The 21,943-nt window shown below is 39.5% G+C and overlaps 1 protein-coding gene across 1 annotated transcript; it reads left to right on the top strand.

Annotated features, from left to right (window-relative positions):
• Positions 1–696: 696 nt before the first annotated feature.
• On the top strand, positions 697–21,328 carry LOC135478064 (apoptosis regulator Bcl-2-like). The gene is made up of 2 exons (XM_064758330.1): positions 697–1,321; positions 20,736–21,328. The coding sequence occupies exons 1-2, from the start codon at positions 905–907 to the stop codon at positions 20,874–20,876; spliced, it is 558 nt and encodes a 185-aa protein (XP_064614400.1). The 5' UTR covers positions 697–904; the 3' UTR covers positions 20,877–21,328.
• The last annotated feature ends 615 nt before the right edge of the window (positions 21,329–21,943 follow it).

The raw sequence follows: 21,943 nt of genomic DNA, 5'->3' as shown, positions 1-21,943 counted from the left end.
GGCCTATGTCAGGGAAATCCGAACAACATTTTCAGTATAGTGCATCAATAACGTTGGCATTGTACTGATATAAAGTTTGCATTAATAGCCAAATTCATGCGAAAGTGAAACTGATAAATTTACTTTGTCTAAAGATATGTGTATCTGGGCCTATACCGAAAAGCCTGATAGATTTTGCAGTTGTCGACGTCATTATCCAATTGTATCATAGGCCTACTGCCCTATGACGACAGCTACAAATTACTTATATCCTATGAAACTGACAACTTTCTATTTTATGTATATGCTATAGCCCATGACTGACGAGAAAAACGATGGTACAGGCTATGTGCTAAATAGGCCAATTGTGAGATATATCTCTGCATATTTTGATGTTCGTGATGCTTGTACTGTACATCGGCCTATATTACAAGAAGACAGGGAGGCTAAATATCCATTTCTGGTCGTCCACTAAACATATGAAAATGTATTTGTTATTCACAGTGTGTTCAAGATCAAAAAGACAAAAACCAAAGACGTTCAAATGAAGTTTCTCTCGCCGAAAATATCACATAGGCCTAACCGGAATTAAAAACCATGTCAACACGATCGGGAATGCAGTGACCTCATTTAGATGCATACTGTCAGCCGGTCTTATTGGCACACGTCATAGATGTTTGTCTCGAGGGTTATAAATACAAGACCCGATACAAAAATCCTGAAACCTTCCACTGGTGTTAATTGAAAGTCCGTGTTCGCCAACGGACAGATCCCAGTTTTTGACAACTCCACTGTGAGTATTTCTATCCATGTTTCGGGGCCTACTTACAGCCTTGTCGGCATAGATGGCGATCAAAGGGACTCGAAGGTTTGGATAACTCAGGGAGTCTATTTTTCGTTGGAGATGGACAAATACTGATTCAAAATGAGTGCGTCTAGTTCGAAAAGTATCGTGAACGACTATATCAACTACAGGGTGGAAAAAAGTGGACACACATGGGAAGGCTGTCCGCCTTTGGACGAGCCGTGTAAGATTCATTTTACAATGCGGACTCTTGGTGATGAATTTGAAGAGCGATATCACGATCGTTTTGATGATATGTGCGACCAACTTCATGTTACACCGAACACAGCTTACCCCACGTTCTTAGGAGTTATCAACGAACTGTTTGTGGATGGTGTCAAATGGGGGAGAATAGTGGCTCTCTTTTCGTTCGGAGGCGCTCTTGCGGTTAGATCCATCGAGAAAGACATGCCGGAGTTGGTGGACAATATTGTGGAATGGGTAACCAAGTATTTAGACAATAATTTATCTCAGTGGATTGCAAATCATGGGGGATGGGTGAGTAATTTTCTCTTTCAATGATTGCTAGATTCTAATTTGACAGAATTAAATACCTTTACTTCATGGTACATGTGAATTTATACAAAAAATGCGAGAAGATTCCACTGAGTATGTAAGTGCCTGGGACGACTGGGAGAGTCATTTAATATGGTAATTTATGCAAATCTGTGGTTTGCCGTAAACGGTATAAGCTAGTGAATCGCTTTCATTCACAAATGTATAGTTTTGAATGACACTCTTACTGTAGTATCAGAAAAGTGAAGTCTGAGTTTTGCCTGCCACTTGTGTGTGTTGGGCGCATATATGTCTATAGAGAGAAGTTAATACATCATTTTGTTGTATGATAGTGGTTGTATTTCAGTTATCGGCATACAACCATTACCGGTGCAGGAGGCATAAATATTAGAATGCTTAATTTACTAGTAAGATAGGTTCAGGAATTGTTAATAATATGTAAGACACTCACATGTTGTATACAGAATTTGCACTCGTTTGCAAATGCGTGGGTTGTGTATATGTATATGTTATGTTGATAGGCCTACATCATGGGACCAGGGGGGAGGGGGAGGGGGGAGTGGAACTTCAGATCGCACCTATGTTAATATATGCATTTGTGAACACAACAACATTCCCACCAGGGTATGAACACACAACAATACCATGAACTTTTCTTAACTGTAATTTTCAACATTATTAACATCCACTTTAGTATCTTTGTAAAACACAGATGTAAAATTTCCCATGACAATGTTGTCCATTAACACTTTTATCCCAATTGTACATATATTATGTACGTGCGTGTTTGTCAGGCCATAGGTACAAAGGGTTCATTAAACACACATGAATAAAACCATTTACTGCCAAATAAACTTGGCACAGATCCAATCTTATTAAAATCCCCGCAGGGGCATGTATGGTTGTACTTCTAACAATGCATGTATATATATATAGATGTATATATATGCTGCTATAGACTGCAGCCAGGTGTTGTAACAATTCATGTGCACATGGGAAATCTGCCATGTGACATCTGTCAGTCAGTGACCTTGCCATTGAGGAATTAGTGACCACAGGGTCATAGGCACTCATCAGATATGTAAAAAGCCCATTGACAATCACAGACTGCATGGAAGCATGTATGTAAATTTCTGCCAAGGTTGATACAAAGCTGTTTTCAACTCCAGACCAAAGTTTTCAATAGAAGACAATCATTTTCAAAACAAGGCAAAAATTTCGTGTTTGAAGTCTGGGTAGAGATGTGGCACTTCAGATAGACTGGAGATGCAAATTTTGGTACTACGTGGTCTAATGGTGGAAATACATGTAATGTACATACATGCGTTTAGGTGCAAAAATTTTGCCAACAGTATTCACATTTGCATGGATGAAGCACTGAGTAGATTTCGTGACCATGTACCTGATAGGTATTACATGAGCAGTATGTACATGTACTTTTGAAAATGTTTACTTGTACTGTACACACATGTATTGTCAACTGTTATATCCACCATGCAAGCATCTACATGTGTTTATAATTTGACACCTGGATAGGAGACTTTCATGATTTACGAGTCTGTTTACTTTGTCTGAATGAGCTGTGAATGCAAGTCTTGACCTGGCCTAGATGTGTGTAAGTAAACATCGCAGACTGTAAACATACACCTCTTTACACTGTATGACCATGCCAGGTACAACCTCCACACTGAAATGTTTGTTTACATGTATATTCGGAGTAGAGGCATGAATTAGTTGAAATATATTTACATGGAATTGTACATGTTAACATTTACAAGTTCAGTATATCATGTACCCCAGTGTACATGTATTTAGTACACCTAAGTTGAAATGCACATACAGTATGGGAACACAGTCACATACATTGCGTGTTTACTTCTTACATGCTCAGGTAAACATGAACGTGTAAGTCTACTAGTAAGGGCCGCAGTTGGGCCTCCATGGCCAAGGGGGTTAGGGCGCCAGCATGGTGCAATAACCCAAGAGCCACTCACGTTGTAGTCGCCGTGAGTTCAAGTCCAGCTCATGTTGACTTCCTCTCCAGCCTTTTGTGGGAAGGTCTGCCAGCAACATGCAGATGGTCATGGGGTTCCCGCCGCGCTCTGTCCAGTTTCCTCCCACCATAATGCTGGCTGCCGTCTTACATGTATAAGTGAAAACTCACTGGCCACAGTCATACGGCGTAAAACACCAATTAAATAAATATTAATGGCTGCAGGTGTTGTCAAGCATTTCAGCGATGGCAATGACCAGATTTTTTGACAGGTCATATCTTGTTTGAACTCAAAGGCTTGGTCTGGTATTTTGTTAATTGAAGCCCATAGTAGTACATGTACATGTACGTACAGCCACTGATAGGGTCTACAGTTAACATACAGCCCTGCACTCTTGTTTATTCTTACACTGACTACAGGTATGTAGGTCACAGATCCTACGGTCACTAACCTTCATAATACTTGCCTTACTTACAAAACCGCAGGCAGATTTATCTATCAACAACAGACTTGTGTTAATCATAAGAGAGAACAGGTACATGTGGGTGTACACCTGTAGACTTTTATGTTGATCAAAACCATGATGGTGTTGTGTACATAAACATGATGCTTGTGTTATCATGTACGCTTTCCTGTACATGTAATTCCTAGTCTCAATAACAACTCACGATCTAGTCATGTTTACTTTCCTGTCCCTCGTGTGTCTGTGTAGACCTTGTTTTCTTGATTGCTCAGCTGTGACTGCTCTAAACCTGTGGTTAATTATGGTACATGGCTTGGCGTGTTGATCGATGCATTGTATGTATTCCTGAACACACAGTACATGCATCTGCAGGTAGCATTATAGTAGGGCCTCAAGCCATGGGAGAAAAGAGTGTGGAAAAATTTTTTTTTTTTTTTGGTGGATAAGAGTAAGCCCGAGGTGGATTGACATCATATATGCTCAAGTTGGGGTTTTATGGCATACTAAGCATTTTTTCAGTCCTATGACGACAATTTAATTTAATGCATAAATTTGGTACCTGTGCCTGTACAGTAGTGGGTGTGCATGCCCTGAGATACGGTATCATGATCTGTTGTGCATGAATATGTATCTTGTAAACTATCAATCTGCCTCTCTCTCTTGGAAATGGTAATTTCATTAAAATACCTTTCTCGTTTTCCAGACTGAAAAAAAAAAATATGACTTGCCAACATGTGCCCTAATTTTTGTATTGATGATCAAATTACACACAACAAAGAAGTTTGTTTAGGACAATGTCACCCGTGGTTTGAGCATACATGTACCATTGGTTACTTTTTGATGTGTCCAGATACAAGACTCTTCCACCACATTTTAGAGTACATGAAGATGCTGTCTCCCATCACCAAGTGCATATGTACCCAATGTGACAACACCATACCTAATGTCAAATGTAACCTCTCCTTACGTAATGTCAAATGTGACCTCTCTTTACTTGGTGTCAGATGTGACCACATCTCATATGTACCTAATGTCAGATGTAACCTCTCCTTACTTAATGTCAAATGTGACCTCTCTTTACTTGGTGTCAGATGTGACCACATCTCATATGTACCTAATGTCAGATGTAACCTCTCCTTACTTAATGTCAAATGTGACTTCTCTTTACTTAATGTCAAATGTAACCGTTCCTTACTTAATGTCAAATGTGACTACACCTCACATGTATCGATTGTCAGATGTGACTTTCCCTTATTTAATGTCTGATGTGACTACATCTCAGATGTACTTAATGTTAAATGTGACCTCTCTTTACGTAATGTCAGATGTGACCACTCCCCATATGTATTGTCAGATGTGAACGCTCCTTATATGTAAATGTGACCTCTCCTTACTTAATGTCAGATGTGACCACTCCCCATATCATCAGTATTGTCAGATGTGACCTCTCCTTAATGCCAATGTGACCACCCCTTACATGTGCTGTACATGTATATAGTAAGGTCAAATGTGACCTCTCCTTAATACTTTATATCATACAGGCACGTGACCACACCTTACTTAATGTCAAGTGTCACTGCACCTTACATGTAGTTAATGTCAAATGTGACTGCTCTCTCATGATTCGTGGAGCTAATGTTCTAATGGTCAGACACATTTTTAGATCGGCAATTTTGCTTGTTTCCTATAAAATGGTGGTGTTCATCTAAAGCCTGGTTGTAACTACATGTACATACATGTACAGTTCATGTGCTTTTATCAGTTTCCTCATTTTTTTTTTTTTTTTTTTCGTTTTGTTTTGTTTTACATTTTCTAAGAAAACCCCCAGGATGTCCTTGATGTAGATAACAGTCTTTACTGTTAGTGTGTGTGTGTGTTGAGGGAACATGATCTTTGAAGGCATCATTAACCTACTGGATATGGCTGAGGATGTCAGGACCTCCGTGTATGGATCACATCCTTCTTATGAATTTGTTCCGGAATTTCCTGTAAGACTGCAAGTTTCGTCATGATTGTCAATAATTACATGTGTCCAGCAAGGAGTGTTTTGGCGGCGTACTTGTGATGTTTACATGTACATGTGTTTACTTTATTTGTTGGATTATTGTTTAACACTGAACTCAGGAATGTTTCTTATGCGAACAGGTGAGAGGCCAGTTTATGTGTGCTGCCCTTGGCAACTAGCTGAGTACTTAACATGTGCTTGAAGGCCACAGTCTTATCACCATGAGCACAACATATAGACCACTTCCCCCAACGCACACATACTCCGAAAAAAAAGAAAGAAACAAAAAAAAAAAAATGAGAAGTCGCATATTGAAACATTCATATGCAACATCATAGATTTTTCAGAGTATCTAATTTCTATGCTTTTGCATTATGCAAAGCTTATAAGTTTTTATATGTATATTGTACATGTGTTTATTCTTAAAACCAGAAATACATGTACTAGCTGGGTTCAAGAAGATATATTTTTTATCTTCTCTGTTGAATTAATTTACTTATTCATTTATTTTTTTAATAGGGTCTTCATGGCTAAGTTGGTTAGCATGCTTGTGCAGTGTAATGACCCAGGAGTCTCTCACTATTGCAGTGGCTGTGAGTTCAAGCCCAGCTCAGGCCAGCTTCCTCTCCAGGCGTATGTGGGAAGGTCTGCCAGCAACCTACGGATGGTTGTGGGTTTCCCCAGGGTTTTCCTCCCACCATAATGCTGGCCACCGTCGTTTAAGTGAAATATTCTTGAGTACGGCATAAAACACCAATCAAATAAATAAACAAATCAAATATTTTTTTCTATTTTTATTTATTTATGTATTTATTGCCATTTTGATTAAGTCCAGATAATATTGTAAAGAGAAGAGTACTGTACATGGACAATGCATTTGTGTGGGTGTACATGTACGTGGTGTGATTTGTTTGATTGGTGTTTTACATCACACTCAAGAGTATTTCAATGATATGGCAGCCAGCATGATGGTGGGAGCAAACCAAACAGAGCCCTGGGGAAACCCATAACCATCCACAGTTTCCCACAAGAGGAAGCCAGCATGAGCTGTGCCACGCTGACATGATAACCACTTGGCCACGGAGGCCCCCCCCCCCCTACAAGTAGATGAAGTTTAAAGGAGAAGAAAACTTAAACACATGATACTATAGGCTGGAAAGAGCACATTTTTGTCTCTCTGGTGGTGCCTGCTGCATAATTTAGCGATTTCTCCTTGCCATACATGTGAAACCTGAAAACTGCCGGCTTGTTCGTGTAAACTTGGAACCTACATCCAACATTCCGGTTTCCCGATCGTCAAGCGGAAAACGAACTGCAGTGTTCGCTACCTGGGAAGAAGAGTTCTATCGGAAATGTACTAACTACACTTCGGTGGCCTCCAATGGCAATTCTCCTCATAACACAGAAGACTTCAGAACTAGTTCTTAGGAAAAATGAAGTCGCCCACAGCAGATTTTGGCGCTGACTTTATTTAGAATTTATCAACTTGAGGTACATATTAGAATTTTTTATGGCATCCAGCTGTGAGGAAATGCATACTCTTTTCAATGGTATTTGATTGATATTTAAATTTTCTTCTCCTTCGATGTAAGTCACAGTTGGTGTGTCATATCTAGCTGTTACCCCGTATACATGTACATGTACTGGTACTGGTGCATGTTTCACAAAACTGAAACGAAAAGAAGGAATGTTTTACTTGTAACATGTCTAACAGGCAAACCCATGTGACTGGTCCCATTCTGCTTAGTGTAGATCATGTTAGCTATAATGTAATTGACCTACTGGAATTATAACCCAGTTTCAGCAGCAGGATGTGACACACATAATGGCGAAACTTTGGGCGCTTAACACAGCAGGACGTTACTGATGCTGTTGTGATGTTATCAGGCGTTTCCGTGACCAGCAACACCAGATTTGATTTTTTGTGTCCAGACATCCTGCTTTTCTCCAATGACAGCCCCCCATGTCCTGTGTGCACATACATCCAAAACTTCATTCAGTAATTTACATGGTGCATATGTTAATGTATTAAGTTGATTTCAAGTTTGAGGAGTATAAATGTATATAATGAATAAATGAATATAAATTTATATATGTATACATAATCAGTAGTAAGGATGGTACATTGTTACTGTCCTAATGACATAAAACGGCTAATCGGGTATGTTCTGAAGCCTTCAAAATGGGTTTATTTGGTCAGAAATTGAGGTTATATCTGTATTACTTTCCTGAGTTATACAGTTACCAATTTCTAGGGTACCCAGAACTATCAACTGTGCTAGTCTTTGATGATTGTAAAGAGTCTTTCTCTTTCATTTTGTTGTGACTTTGCGTCACGCGCCTAGAATACATGATCTGTGTCTGACCACATTTATACCCTGTGTAGATGACATCATAGTTCAAAACGCCTTAGAGGCCACTCCAGCGAAATTGAGAAAATACTAATGCGCTGTACATGTTGCCGTAAGACTACCTCATTCAGTGTCACACCAGGAATACAAGTATGATCACATCAGGCCAGGGAAATTGTTCAAAACTACATGCCCATGCATGTAAGTGTGTATACACAACCCTTAAAAGAAAATGAAAAAAAAAAAAAAAACCAAAAAACCCATACATGTATTGCGTGTTGTTCTGTTAGAAAATTAAACATCAAAACAGTATGCTTATGTTCTGTTGTAAATTTCAGGGTGTCAACATTTCATTAACATTTATTGGGGTCTTGTTAAAACAAGAATGGGGGAGTGTGGCATAAAAAGAAGGAAGTACGAGGTGGTCTAAATCACGTGTTCAAGCAACAAGAAACCTTGTGAGGTAACATAAAAAAATGGCCTGCCCTGTTCTAGGAGAAGTGTTGACTACAGAATTCCATGTGCCTTGTTTGAGGGTCAGCACAAGGTCTGTGTAAATACAATACACTTTTTGTGACCCGTGTGACATGGGTAAATTGGCCGTCATTGTCTGGAAGAGGAGAAATAGCTGTTGTCTCTTTGCTGGGACAGAGAATTTGTCACAGGCTCACCCAGAGAGTTTATGGCTTGAACCTGACCCAGAATTTGTGGCATGCAAGATTTCACCCCCACACACCAAGGCTGTCAGAGGGGTCACAAAGTAAAACTTGATCGCAAGGAGACTCTCTGACTGCACCTCTATTAATTGAAACAAAAAAGTGTTTCTGATTATTATTCTGTGTGTTGTGACATACCTTGTTAAGGCTTTCTTTTTAATGTTTTAATTGGTCTCGTTTTTTTTTTTTTTCTCTTCGAAAGGTTTTGTCATAAGATATTTACTTGTTATATGCTTGGAAAAGTCTCCACTTGACGACATTGAGTATAAGACTGGCTAAACTGCTGGGAAGTGTTTAAGTTCAGACTGACCTGTTATAATTGCTAATCCAGGATGTAACTTCAACGGGCTAAGTATTCAGAAAAAAGATAGATACAACCTTTCGTAAGCTAATAAAGTTTAAAAACTCATCATAGGATTTTATGAAAAGCCAGTTAAAAGGTCGTCAGCCATGTCTCTTTAAAGTGTCTTTGTTGTATCTGGTCTGTGGCAGCCAACACAGAATCTTTGGTGTCAGAGGGGAGGTCGAGGTGCCCCTCCGGCACATGTACAGTAGGTCCCTCATCACAGGCCCTCATCACACCCCTCCCTCCCTCCTCTGTGAATGAAACAGATGGCCATGACAGGTGGCTTGGGCCAAAGGTCACATGCTTTACAAATTCATGGTGCAGGGCCCAGGCAATGTTGCCTTGTACATGTACTGGTATACAGTGTATGTACATGTTAGAACTTTCTACTTGTGAATGGGATTTCCAAGTGTGGCTTTGTTTGTTAAATCTACATGAAAACAAGGATGCATCGCTGTCTTCAGGCACTCCAACAAAGAAAACCTGTTACATTTTGAGGAATGTCCTGGCACAGCCTATATCCTTCAATGTCAGAGGGATTTTCCTGACTGGCAGGCCTTTGTCCGCAGATGAACAGCGTAATTGATTATTTCATCCTGCACAAATGTCATGTGAACTTTCCCATTACATTCATACTCCTTTTAAGAAGGATATGATTTCATGCAGAGCCGAAAAGAGACGTGATTTTCTCTGCTCAAGGATATGCGGCGACAATATTTTTGTGACATGCTTCGAACTGCATATTATATCTTATCGGTACTTTTGTTACTTCCTCATATTGTGTAAAATACTTCCTCATATTGTGTAAATTCCGTTTACGTGTATCAACTGTACTTGGTATTGCCAGATCCGATAAGAATAAAATAAAAATGAACGTCCTGTGCGCAATTGTATCATTTAAATGCTTGTGTTGCAAAACTTGTCAGGAAGTTTACAAGAAAACTGTTGCGTTTTTGTTTTTTTTTTTGTTTTTTTTTTTTGTGTATGTGGCAAATTTGTGATTTTAAATTTGATGTCAGTTATGAATTTTAAAAAACAAGAAAATGTTCGAAGTGTGAGAAAAAAAATGTGCTTTTTTTTTTAACATGCTGATACATGTAAGAGTAGAGTGAAACGTGTAAGAGTGGTCAAAATATGGTAAAATGTAGTTACGGAATGTAACTCTCTGTATAGAGCAACATGAAGTGTTGAGAGAGTTACGAGGAATAACTGCTTCTAATGTGTCAGATCAACAGTAAGTCAAATTGACTGTAAGTCAAATTTACCCCATCTTCACATGTGTATTAAATCTTCCCTAGTGTAAATAGATGTCAACAGAGTGGTCCCGATAATCAACTAACCTGTTCTGAGTCACACTGAGCCAAAAACGATCCATGACAATGGCACAAATTCACAAAATAATTACATTTTCATACGATACACCCACTAGTGTAGGGTAGCATTTAACTTAAATGGAGATAAATTCTGGCTACCAAGCTGAATTGTTACTCACTAAATTGAGAGGTACATATATGACGTACAAATGTGTTTTTTCTCTTTGTTAGACTGTTTTGTTGATGATGCAAGTAAGCATTCACTTCGTCAGTTTCATCAGTCACGTCTGACTTATTTTCTTTTATTTTGAACATAACTCCGTTCATGAACTGTGTATGCATACAGTCTGTTTTCTTGCTCTTAAAATTCCACTGATGTAATCTCGCTGTGGGATTTCACAGATCTGCAGCCTGCAGGGCTAAGCTTTGTGATCCAGTTAGCTTGTGGCCAGGTGTCAGCCAACAGACAGGTAAACAAAACCGGATTTACAAGGTCAAGGTCAGCTAGGTTAACATTGGATAACTCTTCTTACGACAGCTCCTGTTTTGCAAGTATCATACATGTATTCCCAGTATGACCTTGTACCTACAGGTATAAAGTGTAATGTGACCACCTGGCATTGGTGTAATTAACTTGGAAATGAGAGTAGAATAGGTGTAAATTGACACCTCAAAGGCATGTAGATTACATGTTAAATGGGAATCTAGGGTGGCAGATTCACAAGGTCAAGGTCAGCAAGGTTAACATTGGATAACTCTTCTTACGACAGCTCCTGTTTTGCAAGTATCATACATGTATTCCCAGTATGACCTTGTACCTACAGGTATAAAGTGTAATGTGACCACCTGGCATTGGTGTAATTAACTTGGAAATGAGAGTAGAATAGGTGTAAATTGACACCTCAAAGGCATGTAGATTACATGTTAAATGGGAATCTAGGGTGGCAGATTCACAAGGTCAAGGTCAGCAAGGTTAACATTGGATAACTCTTCTTACGACAGCTCCTGTTTTGCAAGTATCATACATGTATTCCCAGTATGACCTTGTACCTACAGGTATAAAGTGTAATGTGACCACCTGGCAGTGGTGTAATTAACTTGGAAACGAGAGTAGAAAAGGTGTAAATTGACACCTCAAAGGCATGTAGATTACATGTTAAATGGGAATCTAGGGCGGCAGTACAATTAGATCAATGTGCAGGACACATCCAGGCTTTGTTTACATGTATTTTACATGCACACAGGGCTTTGTTCACTTTGTTCATGAACATTTTGTTTGCAATGAAATCCTAGGCCGTTGTGTCAGCCTGCAGTCCTCTAGGACTTTGCAAGCATAGTACTAATGTACATGGACATTTATCTCAGCATGTGCAGTGTATAATATAAAGTGTCTGTTGTATAAATAGAGCAATATGCATAAAATTGTATAAAGGCAGCCTTACTTGTATAAAAAGCTGCATGTACATGTTGGTGAGGGGTATTACATGTACATGTTGGTGAGTGGTATTACATGTACATGTGAGTGAGTGAGTGAGTGAGATTACATGTACATGTACGTGAGGGTTATTACATGTACATGTGGGTGAGGGATATTACATGTACATGAGGGTTATTACATGTACATGTGGGTGAGGGATATAACATGTACATGTAGGTGAGGGATATTACATGTACATGTGGGTGAGGGATATTATATGTACATGTAGGTGAGGGATATTACATGTACATGTACGTGAGGGTTATTACATGTACATGTAGGTGAGGGATATAACATGTACATGTGGGTGAGGGATATTATATGTACATGTAGGTGAGGGATATTACATGTACATGTACGTGAGGGTTATTACATGTACATGTAGGTGAGGGATATCTCATGTACATGTAGGTGAGGGATATCACATGTACATGTGGGTGAGCGATATTACTTTTTTGCTTTACTTACTCTCATTTAATTTTTTTTTACATTTACATGTATGTGTTTGCTCACATGTTCTCATGTAACAGCTGACGATTATCTTCAAGCCTAGGCTCATTTCACAAAGCGATTTTGAACATTAGCCTAAAATTTTAATTAAAATCAAACCATGAAATGGATAAAAGTGTGGCCGCTTATTCTTTGCTGCGGTACAACATTGTCAGCCAATTTTAATCAGCGAGATTACAGTTTTGAACTTCATATTTTGAAGCCCATGATGGCTTTGTGAAAGAATCCCCATGTGACCAAGATAATGGTCATGCATGTGTACATGGACGTGAGGGAGGTACCTTATAACCTGCACTGTGGTGCGGTCACGGTTCCTGTACCCCTGTCATATGGTTTGTATTTGTACTGTGTTGAGTGCAGTAGTCACTGATGTCAGGTACCAGAATATATCTACAGACGGATTGACAACAAAGGCAGTCGAACATGTGCAGAATATTTACAACATGTGTTTTTGACCTGACCTGATTTTTACACACAGATAGCCTGTCATTGGTATATGGCTTTGGAACAACATGTTAGTCTGGGAAAGGGTGGAGTGGGGGGAGGGTTTATAGTGGCAAAGGTCTACTGTTTGAAGATAAAGGTAAGACCCAAAGTAAGACCCTAATATTATAGAAGAAATACACCAGGGCCTAATCCAACTCTTCTCATCATCTGATTAACGGATGCTGCCTTCCCTCAAGGTGCTTTTTGTGTCCCCCAAAAAAAACAATAAAAAATAAAAAAAATGCCCAGGATTTATTATGTACAAGTGAAGATAAATAAATACAAACTATTTTGTTAAATTCCGTCTGTGGAACATCGAAAGATTTGTGTTACCGGCCGCACTGTATATCGAGTGCTGACCGCATAGTCCACTAGTCACATTTGCCGTTGCCATGGTTCCCTGATCTCTAGTCAAACTATTGTCTGCCGTTGGGAGCCCAAGCTAACCAGTGCCTTAAATTGGCCGTAACGGTAACTGTATTTGGGCCTAGCGTAACACAACTCAAGAAAACTAACCATTGAAATAATGGCGTTGACATGTGATTATTCGAAATATTTGCAGGTGGTCCTGGTCGACTCCATTACAGTTACATGTAGTTAGTACGCATGCTAACTGTTACGCTTTGGAGAACGGCTGACCAAGAGTTAGAAGTACACGTACTATTGATAAAATGTCCGTCGGAATTTTGCCAACTTAACTCGGACAAAGTAAGGGTACGAGTTGTGGTGTACATGTGAAGTGGAGATCACCCTTAGTGATCAAATCCCTTAAGAATTTATGAGAATCAGTTTAGAGCAGTTAATGTGAATTTGCCGTTTGCTTTGTGTTGCAGTCCAACTGGTGCTCTTCCCTGTCCTACACTGAGGTAGCAAATTTTATCCGAGCTTTAGTGAACGAAATAGCAAGGACTTTATGAGGCAAAATATTTCACTATGATACTGATAATGGTAACCTTACATTAAAGGTTCTATGAAAGAAGAATTTTTGGCTGCCTTTCTTCGTCAGGTCTTTGTGACAATAATTAGAAGTGGTCAACAGTTCATGCATGAAATTTGCTGGAGTCCACAAGTTTTCCTTCTGCCAGTGTGATATGTGTGTTATACTTGGGATGGAAAGATGGCAGTAAGTTGCCAAATGTCAGAAGGTTTACTCTCATATTCATATGCTCCGTGTATAAAATGTAGGCAGGCTTGATTTGTGTGGTTTTACTTTCACTAGTTGTGGTACGGTGACATACATGCTCAGTGTGTCATAGCAAATTTGTTGGTTAGGGTATACCCTAGTTGACCTAAAATTTCGCCCACATAAGTGCATTTTTATAGGTAAAAAAATGTCACAAAGTATTATTTTTGGTGTTGATACTTACATTTTTTACGTAAGGTAAACTGAGGAAGTTCGTCATGATCATATAAGGTAATTACATATATTTATCTCATGCTAGTGACATAATTGGCCGAAGGTTATTGTGATACTGACCTACTGTACACTGATTTGTGAACAGGTACGTGTATACGAACATGTGAGCCCCAAGTATCGTCTTGGGGGTCGGTGGGCTGCTGAAAGGCATTGGTGTGTCAGGACTCTCCAAAAAACATTAAAACTTAATGAGGCATCATTAGACTTGTAAATGTGCTGAATTCCTCTGGCAAAAGAATGCATAATTTTACACATGTTCATTGTCTTTGAGTTAAGATAAATTAATAATTCCCGAGCAATTTGTCTAGTTTAGCTCATTTGGCAAGCATGAATGGAGTGATATGCTGTAAGTTGATACATCAGAGTCCAACTTACAGTACATCTACAGTGTATTTGGCAAGCATGAATGGAGTGGCATACTGTAAGCTGATACATCACAGTCTAACTTACAGTACATGTACAGTGTATTTGGCAAGTGTGAATAGAGCGGTATAAGCTGATACATCAGAGTCTAACTTACAGTACATGTACAGTGTATTTGGCAAGTGTGAATAGAGCGGTATAAGCTGATACATCAGAGTCTAACTTACAGTACATGTACAGTGTAGTTTGCAAGCATGGATGGAGCGGTATGATTGGGCATTTCACTACGTTTAATGAAATATTAATGCAGAGAGTTCTTTTGTCATGTGCGTTAGTAGTCACCTGGGCACAGAACGTTGTTTTTTGGCTTTTCTGGAATTTGGGATATTTGACGGACTGAATAATGAATGACAATTATTCCTCAGGCCTAACTGTGTAATGTACATGTGTGCTCCCATGAAGACTCTGCCTGTATCTGGCAATGCTATCTGTGCCCGTTACTCTCCATTATTCCTCAAGCCTGACTGTGTAGTGTATGCTCCTGTGATGACTCTGCCTCTCTCTGGCAATGCTGTCTCTGCCCGATACTCTCCATTATTTCTCAGGCCTGACCGTGTAATGTATGCTCCCATGAAGACTCTGCCTCTTTCAGGCAATGTTGTCTCTGCCCGATACTCCCCCATTATTCCTCAGGCCTGACTGTGTAATGTATGCTCCCATGAAGACTCAGCCTCTCTGTGGTAACGGTATCTGTGCCCAATACTCTCCAATCCTCAGTTCTTTATGCATGCACTTTTTTTAAAATGGAAAAATGATGTTTAATACTAGATGACGTGTGTGCATGTTCACTTTGTCATTCATGTTGTACGATTAATTATAGATCAAATTGCGGGTTAAATGCCATTCAAATTTCCGTTCAGTAGATGAGAGCCACACTCAAGCCTATGATCATTAACACCATACTGTAAAATTCAAACATTTACCTGGATTTTCTTTATTTAAAAAAATAAGTAAATACATAACAAATAATGTCAGTTGGATGTAGTTTTTGTTTTTTTTGGTTTTTTTTGGTTTTTTTCTTCTTTACTTTTAATAGGTGAAGGCTGGAATAATTTATAAATATGTAGATGTATTTTAAACCATGAGTGGACCATGTACACTTTATACAGGTACAAGTATGAAGCCTGCTCTGTGTGCACAATGTATATAGGATAATAGGTAGCCTGGGAAAACTTATAGTACACATTGTGTAGATGTGAATAACCTCAGCAGGTATTGATTCAGTCTCTCTGGTGTATTTATAGCTGTGATATTAAGTAATACCTTTTGATGGTACATGTAGCCCTTGTTTGGCTCCATACATTCAGCCTGTTGCTATCGGCGAGAACTTTTGGTGAAAATTAAAGCAATATGAATGGCTGGATCATTGCACTGCCTGTTCTGGTGACAGTATCATTTTTGATTTCAGTGTTGGTGTAAGATGTGGCGATGTCATGATATCGCAGAAAGGTTGAACATTTGTAACCAGTGTGTAGGACATTGACCTGTTTGCAACAGTATTGATTAGCACGTTTCAAATGCTTGTTCTTAATTAATAACAAGAAATGTGTATATGAAAATTTTCCATCAGGCTCTGTACGTACTGGTCTGTTTTGTGTAAACTTTCCAGCCTAATTGCATTCACTGATAGTGTTCAGCAATTTTTGTGCCTGAATACCTTTTTGCAAATGAAAGAGCAAATCTTAGTGCCATTTACACATGTTTTTAATCTGATTTTGGAGAGACCTGATTTTTCAGGCCTGACTGTGTAATGTATGCTCCTGTGAAGACTCTGCCTCTCTCTGGCAATGCTATCTCTGCATACCTTTTCGCAAATGAAAGAGCAAATTTTAGTGCCATTTACACATGTTTTTAATCTGATTTTGGAGAGCAAACTACATTGGTTTTATTGGTCTATTTACAAAAAGATTCATCTGAATAAAGGTAAAAGTAGAGACCTGTCAGCACATGTTTATAGCTGAATGGTCTGACCCCAGGATCACCAAGCTGCCTTAGACTTCAAGCTTAGTCTTACATGTACCTTGTGGTATAATCCCTAAGCTTACTTTTGAAAATAAGCACTAATTTTCAAATTTATCGTGAAAGTCTAGGACTGCTCTGAGTATTAAAACAAAATTTCCTAAGATAAGTAACAATTTTAGATCAATAAGCTGTTTTAAAGTTAAGAATGAGTCTGACTTAAACAAACATGCTGGCGTCATGGAAGGCAAGTTACACCTCCGTGCACATGTATAAGGTCTCTTCATCGACATATTACATCTCTATGAGGACTTATCCAAACATAACCAGTTTAATATTAAAGAGCAAGTGCATGTTAAATAGTATACCTCTGTCTCCAACATAAGGAAAAATTGTAAATGATGAACAGTTATAGACCGGGGCTCTGCCTATTTTCCTCCCACCATAATGCTGCCTGTCGTCATATAAGTCAAGTATTCTTGATTCCAGCACAAAACACCAGTCAAATAAACAAATATATATTCATGTGTTGAAATTGAATGACATTGTTTTCAAATTGTGCAAACTTTAAATTTTGATACATGTTTTTAAAAAGAGAAAATAGTTCTTGTTTTTTTTTATTTTTTTTGTTTTTTTATTTGTTTTGATTTGTGTTTCCCACCTGTAATAATTTAGTCCACAGCCTGAAGTCTGTCATTCATTCCAGCCATTGCAGTGGTGTTTCGTGCTGTCATTCATTCCAGCCATTGCAGTGGTGTTTCATGCTGTCGTTCATTCCAGCCATTGCAGTGGTGTTTCGTGCTGTCGTTCATTCCAGCCATTGCAGTGGTGTTTCGTGCTGTCGTTCATTCCAGCCATTGCAGTGGTGTTTCGTGCTGTCGTGCCTTCCAGCCATTGCAGTGGTGTTTTCGTAGGCAATCTTGTAACCTGTAACTCAGACATTGCAAATTAACAACAGCCATTTCAGCTTGGAACAGAGCTGCCATTGCTTGGGAAATGATATTCAGACATCCGTCCAGTCATTGGCTGAGCTATATCTACAGTGCATGTGTACACATGTATGTATTCATGCTTGGGGTTAACTTTTAAGACGTACAACTGTACTTAACAATTTTTGAGTTGCCTAACAACGAGAAGTCATTGTGTGTGTATATATTTACTGTGTCTAATTCTTGTGGCCAGTCCATGCTGCCAGAGTGCTGCCACCACTAAAGTATCATGCCAAAGACACCAGACATGACACCCCACCCAGTCACATTATACAGACATCACGCCAACCAGTCCTGTTTCCTTCCTCTAACCTCTCAGTGCTGAGCGCTAAGCGAGGCAGAAACAAGTCCATGTACCATTTGTGAAGTCTTAAGTATGACCTGACCTGGGTTTGATCCCGGGATCTCCCAGCTGCGATGTTAGCCCTTTGACCATTACATGTAGGCCACTGAAATGGCTGGTCTGTCACTTCACCAGATGACTATATATATATATATACATATATATATATATGTGTGTGTGTGTGTGTGTCTGTGTGTGTGACTGTCATTAGCTTGCCTTTGATTGTGTAATACCCAGGGATATACATTACACATATATGTGGCCTGGGTTTTGCCCACCTTCCATAAGACTCCAGTTGGTTGTCTGGAATTTACTGTTAATTCACTGGTAACACATGTTGGAAGCCTGATCTATGTGTGTATGGACGTGTATCAGATTGTTGTCAAATTATGGCTAATGGAATTTTTTGATACCACAAGTTACGTTGGAGCCATAGTCCATAATTAACCACTATTTGTGGAAAAACCACATGTAGGTCAACATGACCTCATCTGGCACAACCCTATGACTTCAGTATTCTTGTATGTAATTTGCTCAGTATCTAGTCATGCCCCACACTAGCACTGGATTCCGTGTTCATAAGTACATGTACACCCACATGTCTGTACTGCGGAATTGTGTATACCCTAATTCCTCTAATTTGTAGCACACATATGAGCAGTGCTGAAAGCAAAGAATTACATTTCCCTCTCAGGTTATTTTTTTTTTTTTGTTTTGAAAACAAAAAATATATGAATACATGTATTTTGTTCATTAGATGTTCTAACAATAATGCAGAAAAGAAACTAAATATTCCTGCTACAATTACATGCACATGTGCAGTGGCTGAAAAGAGCAGACCAGGTGTCCCAAAAATTAGAAGAATTAGGGTACATATGATAGTCATATTCTGGAAAATTGACCTAGGAGCAATCCATAGGGCCAAATACTTGTTCTCATTCACACACCAGACTGGCTGTGCTCGTGTACATATAGCCGAGGTTCTGGGGAAGACCTGGTGAGCACAACCAGTGTTAAGGCAGGTCTGCGCTGAGCACTCCACCTGTGAGATAAAACCAACCAGTCCTCATTGATTTTGTGCTGCCATATGATGCTAGTGGCACCATCAAGATTGGCAGCGTTCCAGCAGATAAATTCCGTGGATGACTCGCCCCATTATTGGCAATCTGGTCGTTTTTCTGGATTTTTGTTTGTACACGCTGAGCCCACGCACCTCAGCTTTGAGTCAACATCTCATACACTGCACATGTACATATGCATTTAAATGGCGAACATGGCTAAATCCAAATGGGTTTAGGAAGTCCATTTTCAAAGTGAACTAACTGTCCTGTCCAGCACATGTACATGTTATGATGAGGGCAACTCGTTTGACGTTTGATCTTCATCATGCACGTAGCTTCCTTATTCATTTATTTCCTCATTTGATTGGTGTTTTATGCCATATGGAATAATGTTTCACTTATTGGACGGCAGCTAACATTATGGTTGGAGGAAACTGGGCAGAGCCGGTGATGTCTTCCATGCATGAATATACACCAATGTACATGTATATAGAACTCACTGGAATGGATCTCCCAAGGTGAAATGCCTGTATGACAAAAGTGAAGACATCTATTTGTAGGTTACTGTAACTGTTCAAAGTCTTTAAGTCTCTGGCTAGCCGCTCACTGATTCAGCGGTTTAAGTCTAATGGGTCCAACACCATGCTGGATCTTTGCTGGTCAGTTCAAAGTCCTGTGTTTTGGACAAGATGTCTTCCCAAAGTTTGACCTAGATTCTCCCAACATATTCGCCTATGAGTAGCTCTGAGATCGGTTAGCCTCGTTCCCAGCTTAGCTTCCACATTAACCATTCCGAGCCTTTATATTCACTAACCTGGACCTTGGCCCTGTCATCTGTTCTGTCTGGGAAGTGCCGACACTATAGAGGCCATAATATACCGAATAACACAAATGTAACCAACGCACACACTCGCACAACATCAGAACTTCGCAAGTCGCTATTTTCAACTCAGATGACTCAGTGGCTAGGGTGGACTTGGCTGCTCTTCCCAATATTAAGAACAACTTTTTTTTTCACAATAGAATCAATTATACATCATTTTTGTTCATTATTAACACATAAATTAAAGTTAAGACTCCCAAACAATTTGTCAGTCGCCCTTCAGTTGATGTACAAGTTGGGTTCAGAAAACATTCAGATCATTCCAAGAGAGTATCTGTTTCCGGACGATGCCGAGTGCAGCCAACTCAAATTGAAAATGGCAGTGAAAGGCATTAATGGTTTAAGTACAAGAATGATGTTATGTTAGTAACCCAAGTGTTAATTCATCATACACTTCACTAGCTTTTTAGTTAGTAAGTCATTTTCTTACACACACGTGACAGAAGGAAATGATGCGTTCTACTGTCATTTGGACTGTCTGTGTAGCTCGTCCAAGGGTCTCCCCTTATCATAGCAGTCTTTAACACAAACCCAACACATACAAGCTTCTCTTAGCACTCTGTGAGCAAACATTACACCCCAAGTTGTATGTAGATTTAAGATGTCTTGAGAATCTTTGTTAAAAATTGTGCTAATTTTGCTTTTTCTTCTTCTTCGCAGGATGGGTTTGTGGAATTTTACGAAAATGGACCAGAAAGGATAAATGAGTCTCCATGGCCATCATTAAAACAGATATGTGGTTATGCGGCGGGAGCGATTGGAGTGTTAACGTTGGGAGCAATCCTTACCCAGAAGTCTTAACTACTCTGGTGTGCTGAGCTGTGGAGGGGCTGGGACAGGGCTCAGGTGTCTTTAATATGGGTGATACTGACAGGTGAAATGCTCTACCCTCTACGTAGACAGCGATGGATTGTCACCTACACTGTTACGTGGGATAATGCGGCGTCCTCTGCCCAGTGTGTGTGTGTGTGTGTGTGCGCGTGTGTTCCAGAAGGATAAATCTGCTCCGTTGAAGAGTACTCCGCTTGTTCGTTTCTACTGAGCTACCAGCCCTGAAGGTAAATCATCGTGCTCACCTGCCAATCCTTGGTTATACATGTACATGTACTGCTATTACTAGTCAAAGTGAGGTATTGAACTAAAAGGTACAAAAGTACTGCATTAGACCTGAAAAGTACTGCATTTGACCTGAAATTTTGTCCATGAGCAAGTAACTCATTTTGCCTGATTCTCTGAGAGTGTTATTGATCACAGAAAGGCTCTTGGTTAAAATGCAGCATGGTGACCGACTGCAAAAATGTAATTTTCACTGACAGAAGGATCTTTATTTGCCTTTATGGGGCAAAATTTTAGGTCAGATAAGGTCTGGTACTGTGACTTGCAGGGAAAGATATTCAGAACTTTGTGTGGTTCCTTGACTCCAAACTAAGTAGTTGATTACTACATCTTTATGATGTACATGAAAGACAAGTACATGTGTTCTGATATGTAGGAGGAACCACTGAGATCGCAATAACCTTGTGAGAGCCCGCACACAGATGATTGTAACAGGCGCTTATGGAGCTTCATGGGAGTAAGTTGTCAGCAGAACACGGTGGAGCAGGTCACTGATATTCTGGAGGGAGCCCATGAACATGTATACATATTACTTTTAATACCCAGCCTGTTATTTCTGACCAATCGATACAGAGGACCAATGATAACTTTCTTCTTCGTGTCCAATCATTTTGCCTGCCATTATTTCAGAGACGTCTTCTGCTCCCGACAAGCCTGACTTTTGTACATGTATACATGTGGACCGACATAAGCACTGTGCAGAGTCCAAGCTGGAAAATGATACTAGACTTCCCTCGCTTTTTCCACTGTCC

This window comes from Liolophura sinensis, chromosome 11, assembly GCF_032854445.1.
Source record: "Liolophura sinensis isolate JHLJ2023 chromosome 11, CUHK_Ljap_v2, whole genome shotgun sequence".
In the NCBI taxonomy this organism is placed as follows: domain Eukaryota; kingdom Metazoa; phylum Mollusca; class Polyplacophora; order Chitonida; family Chitonidae; genus Liolophura; species Liolophura sinensis.
The sequence above is the reverse complement of the archived record's forward strand: the minus strand, read 5'-3'. Positions and strand labels throughout refer to the sequence as shown.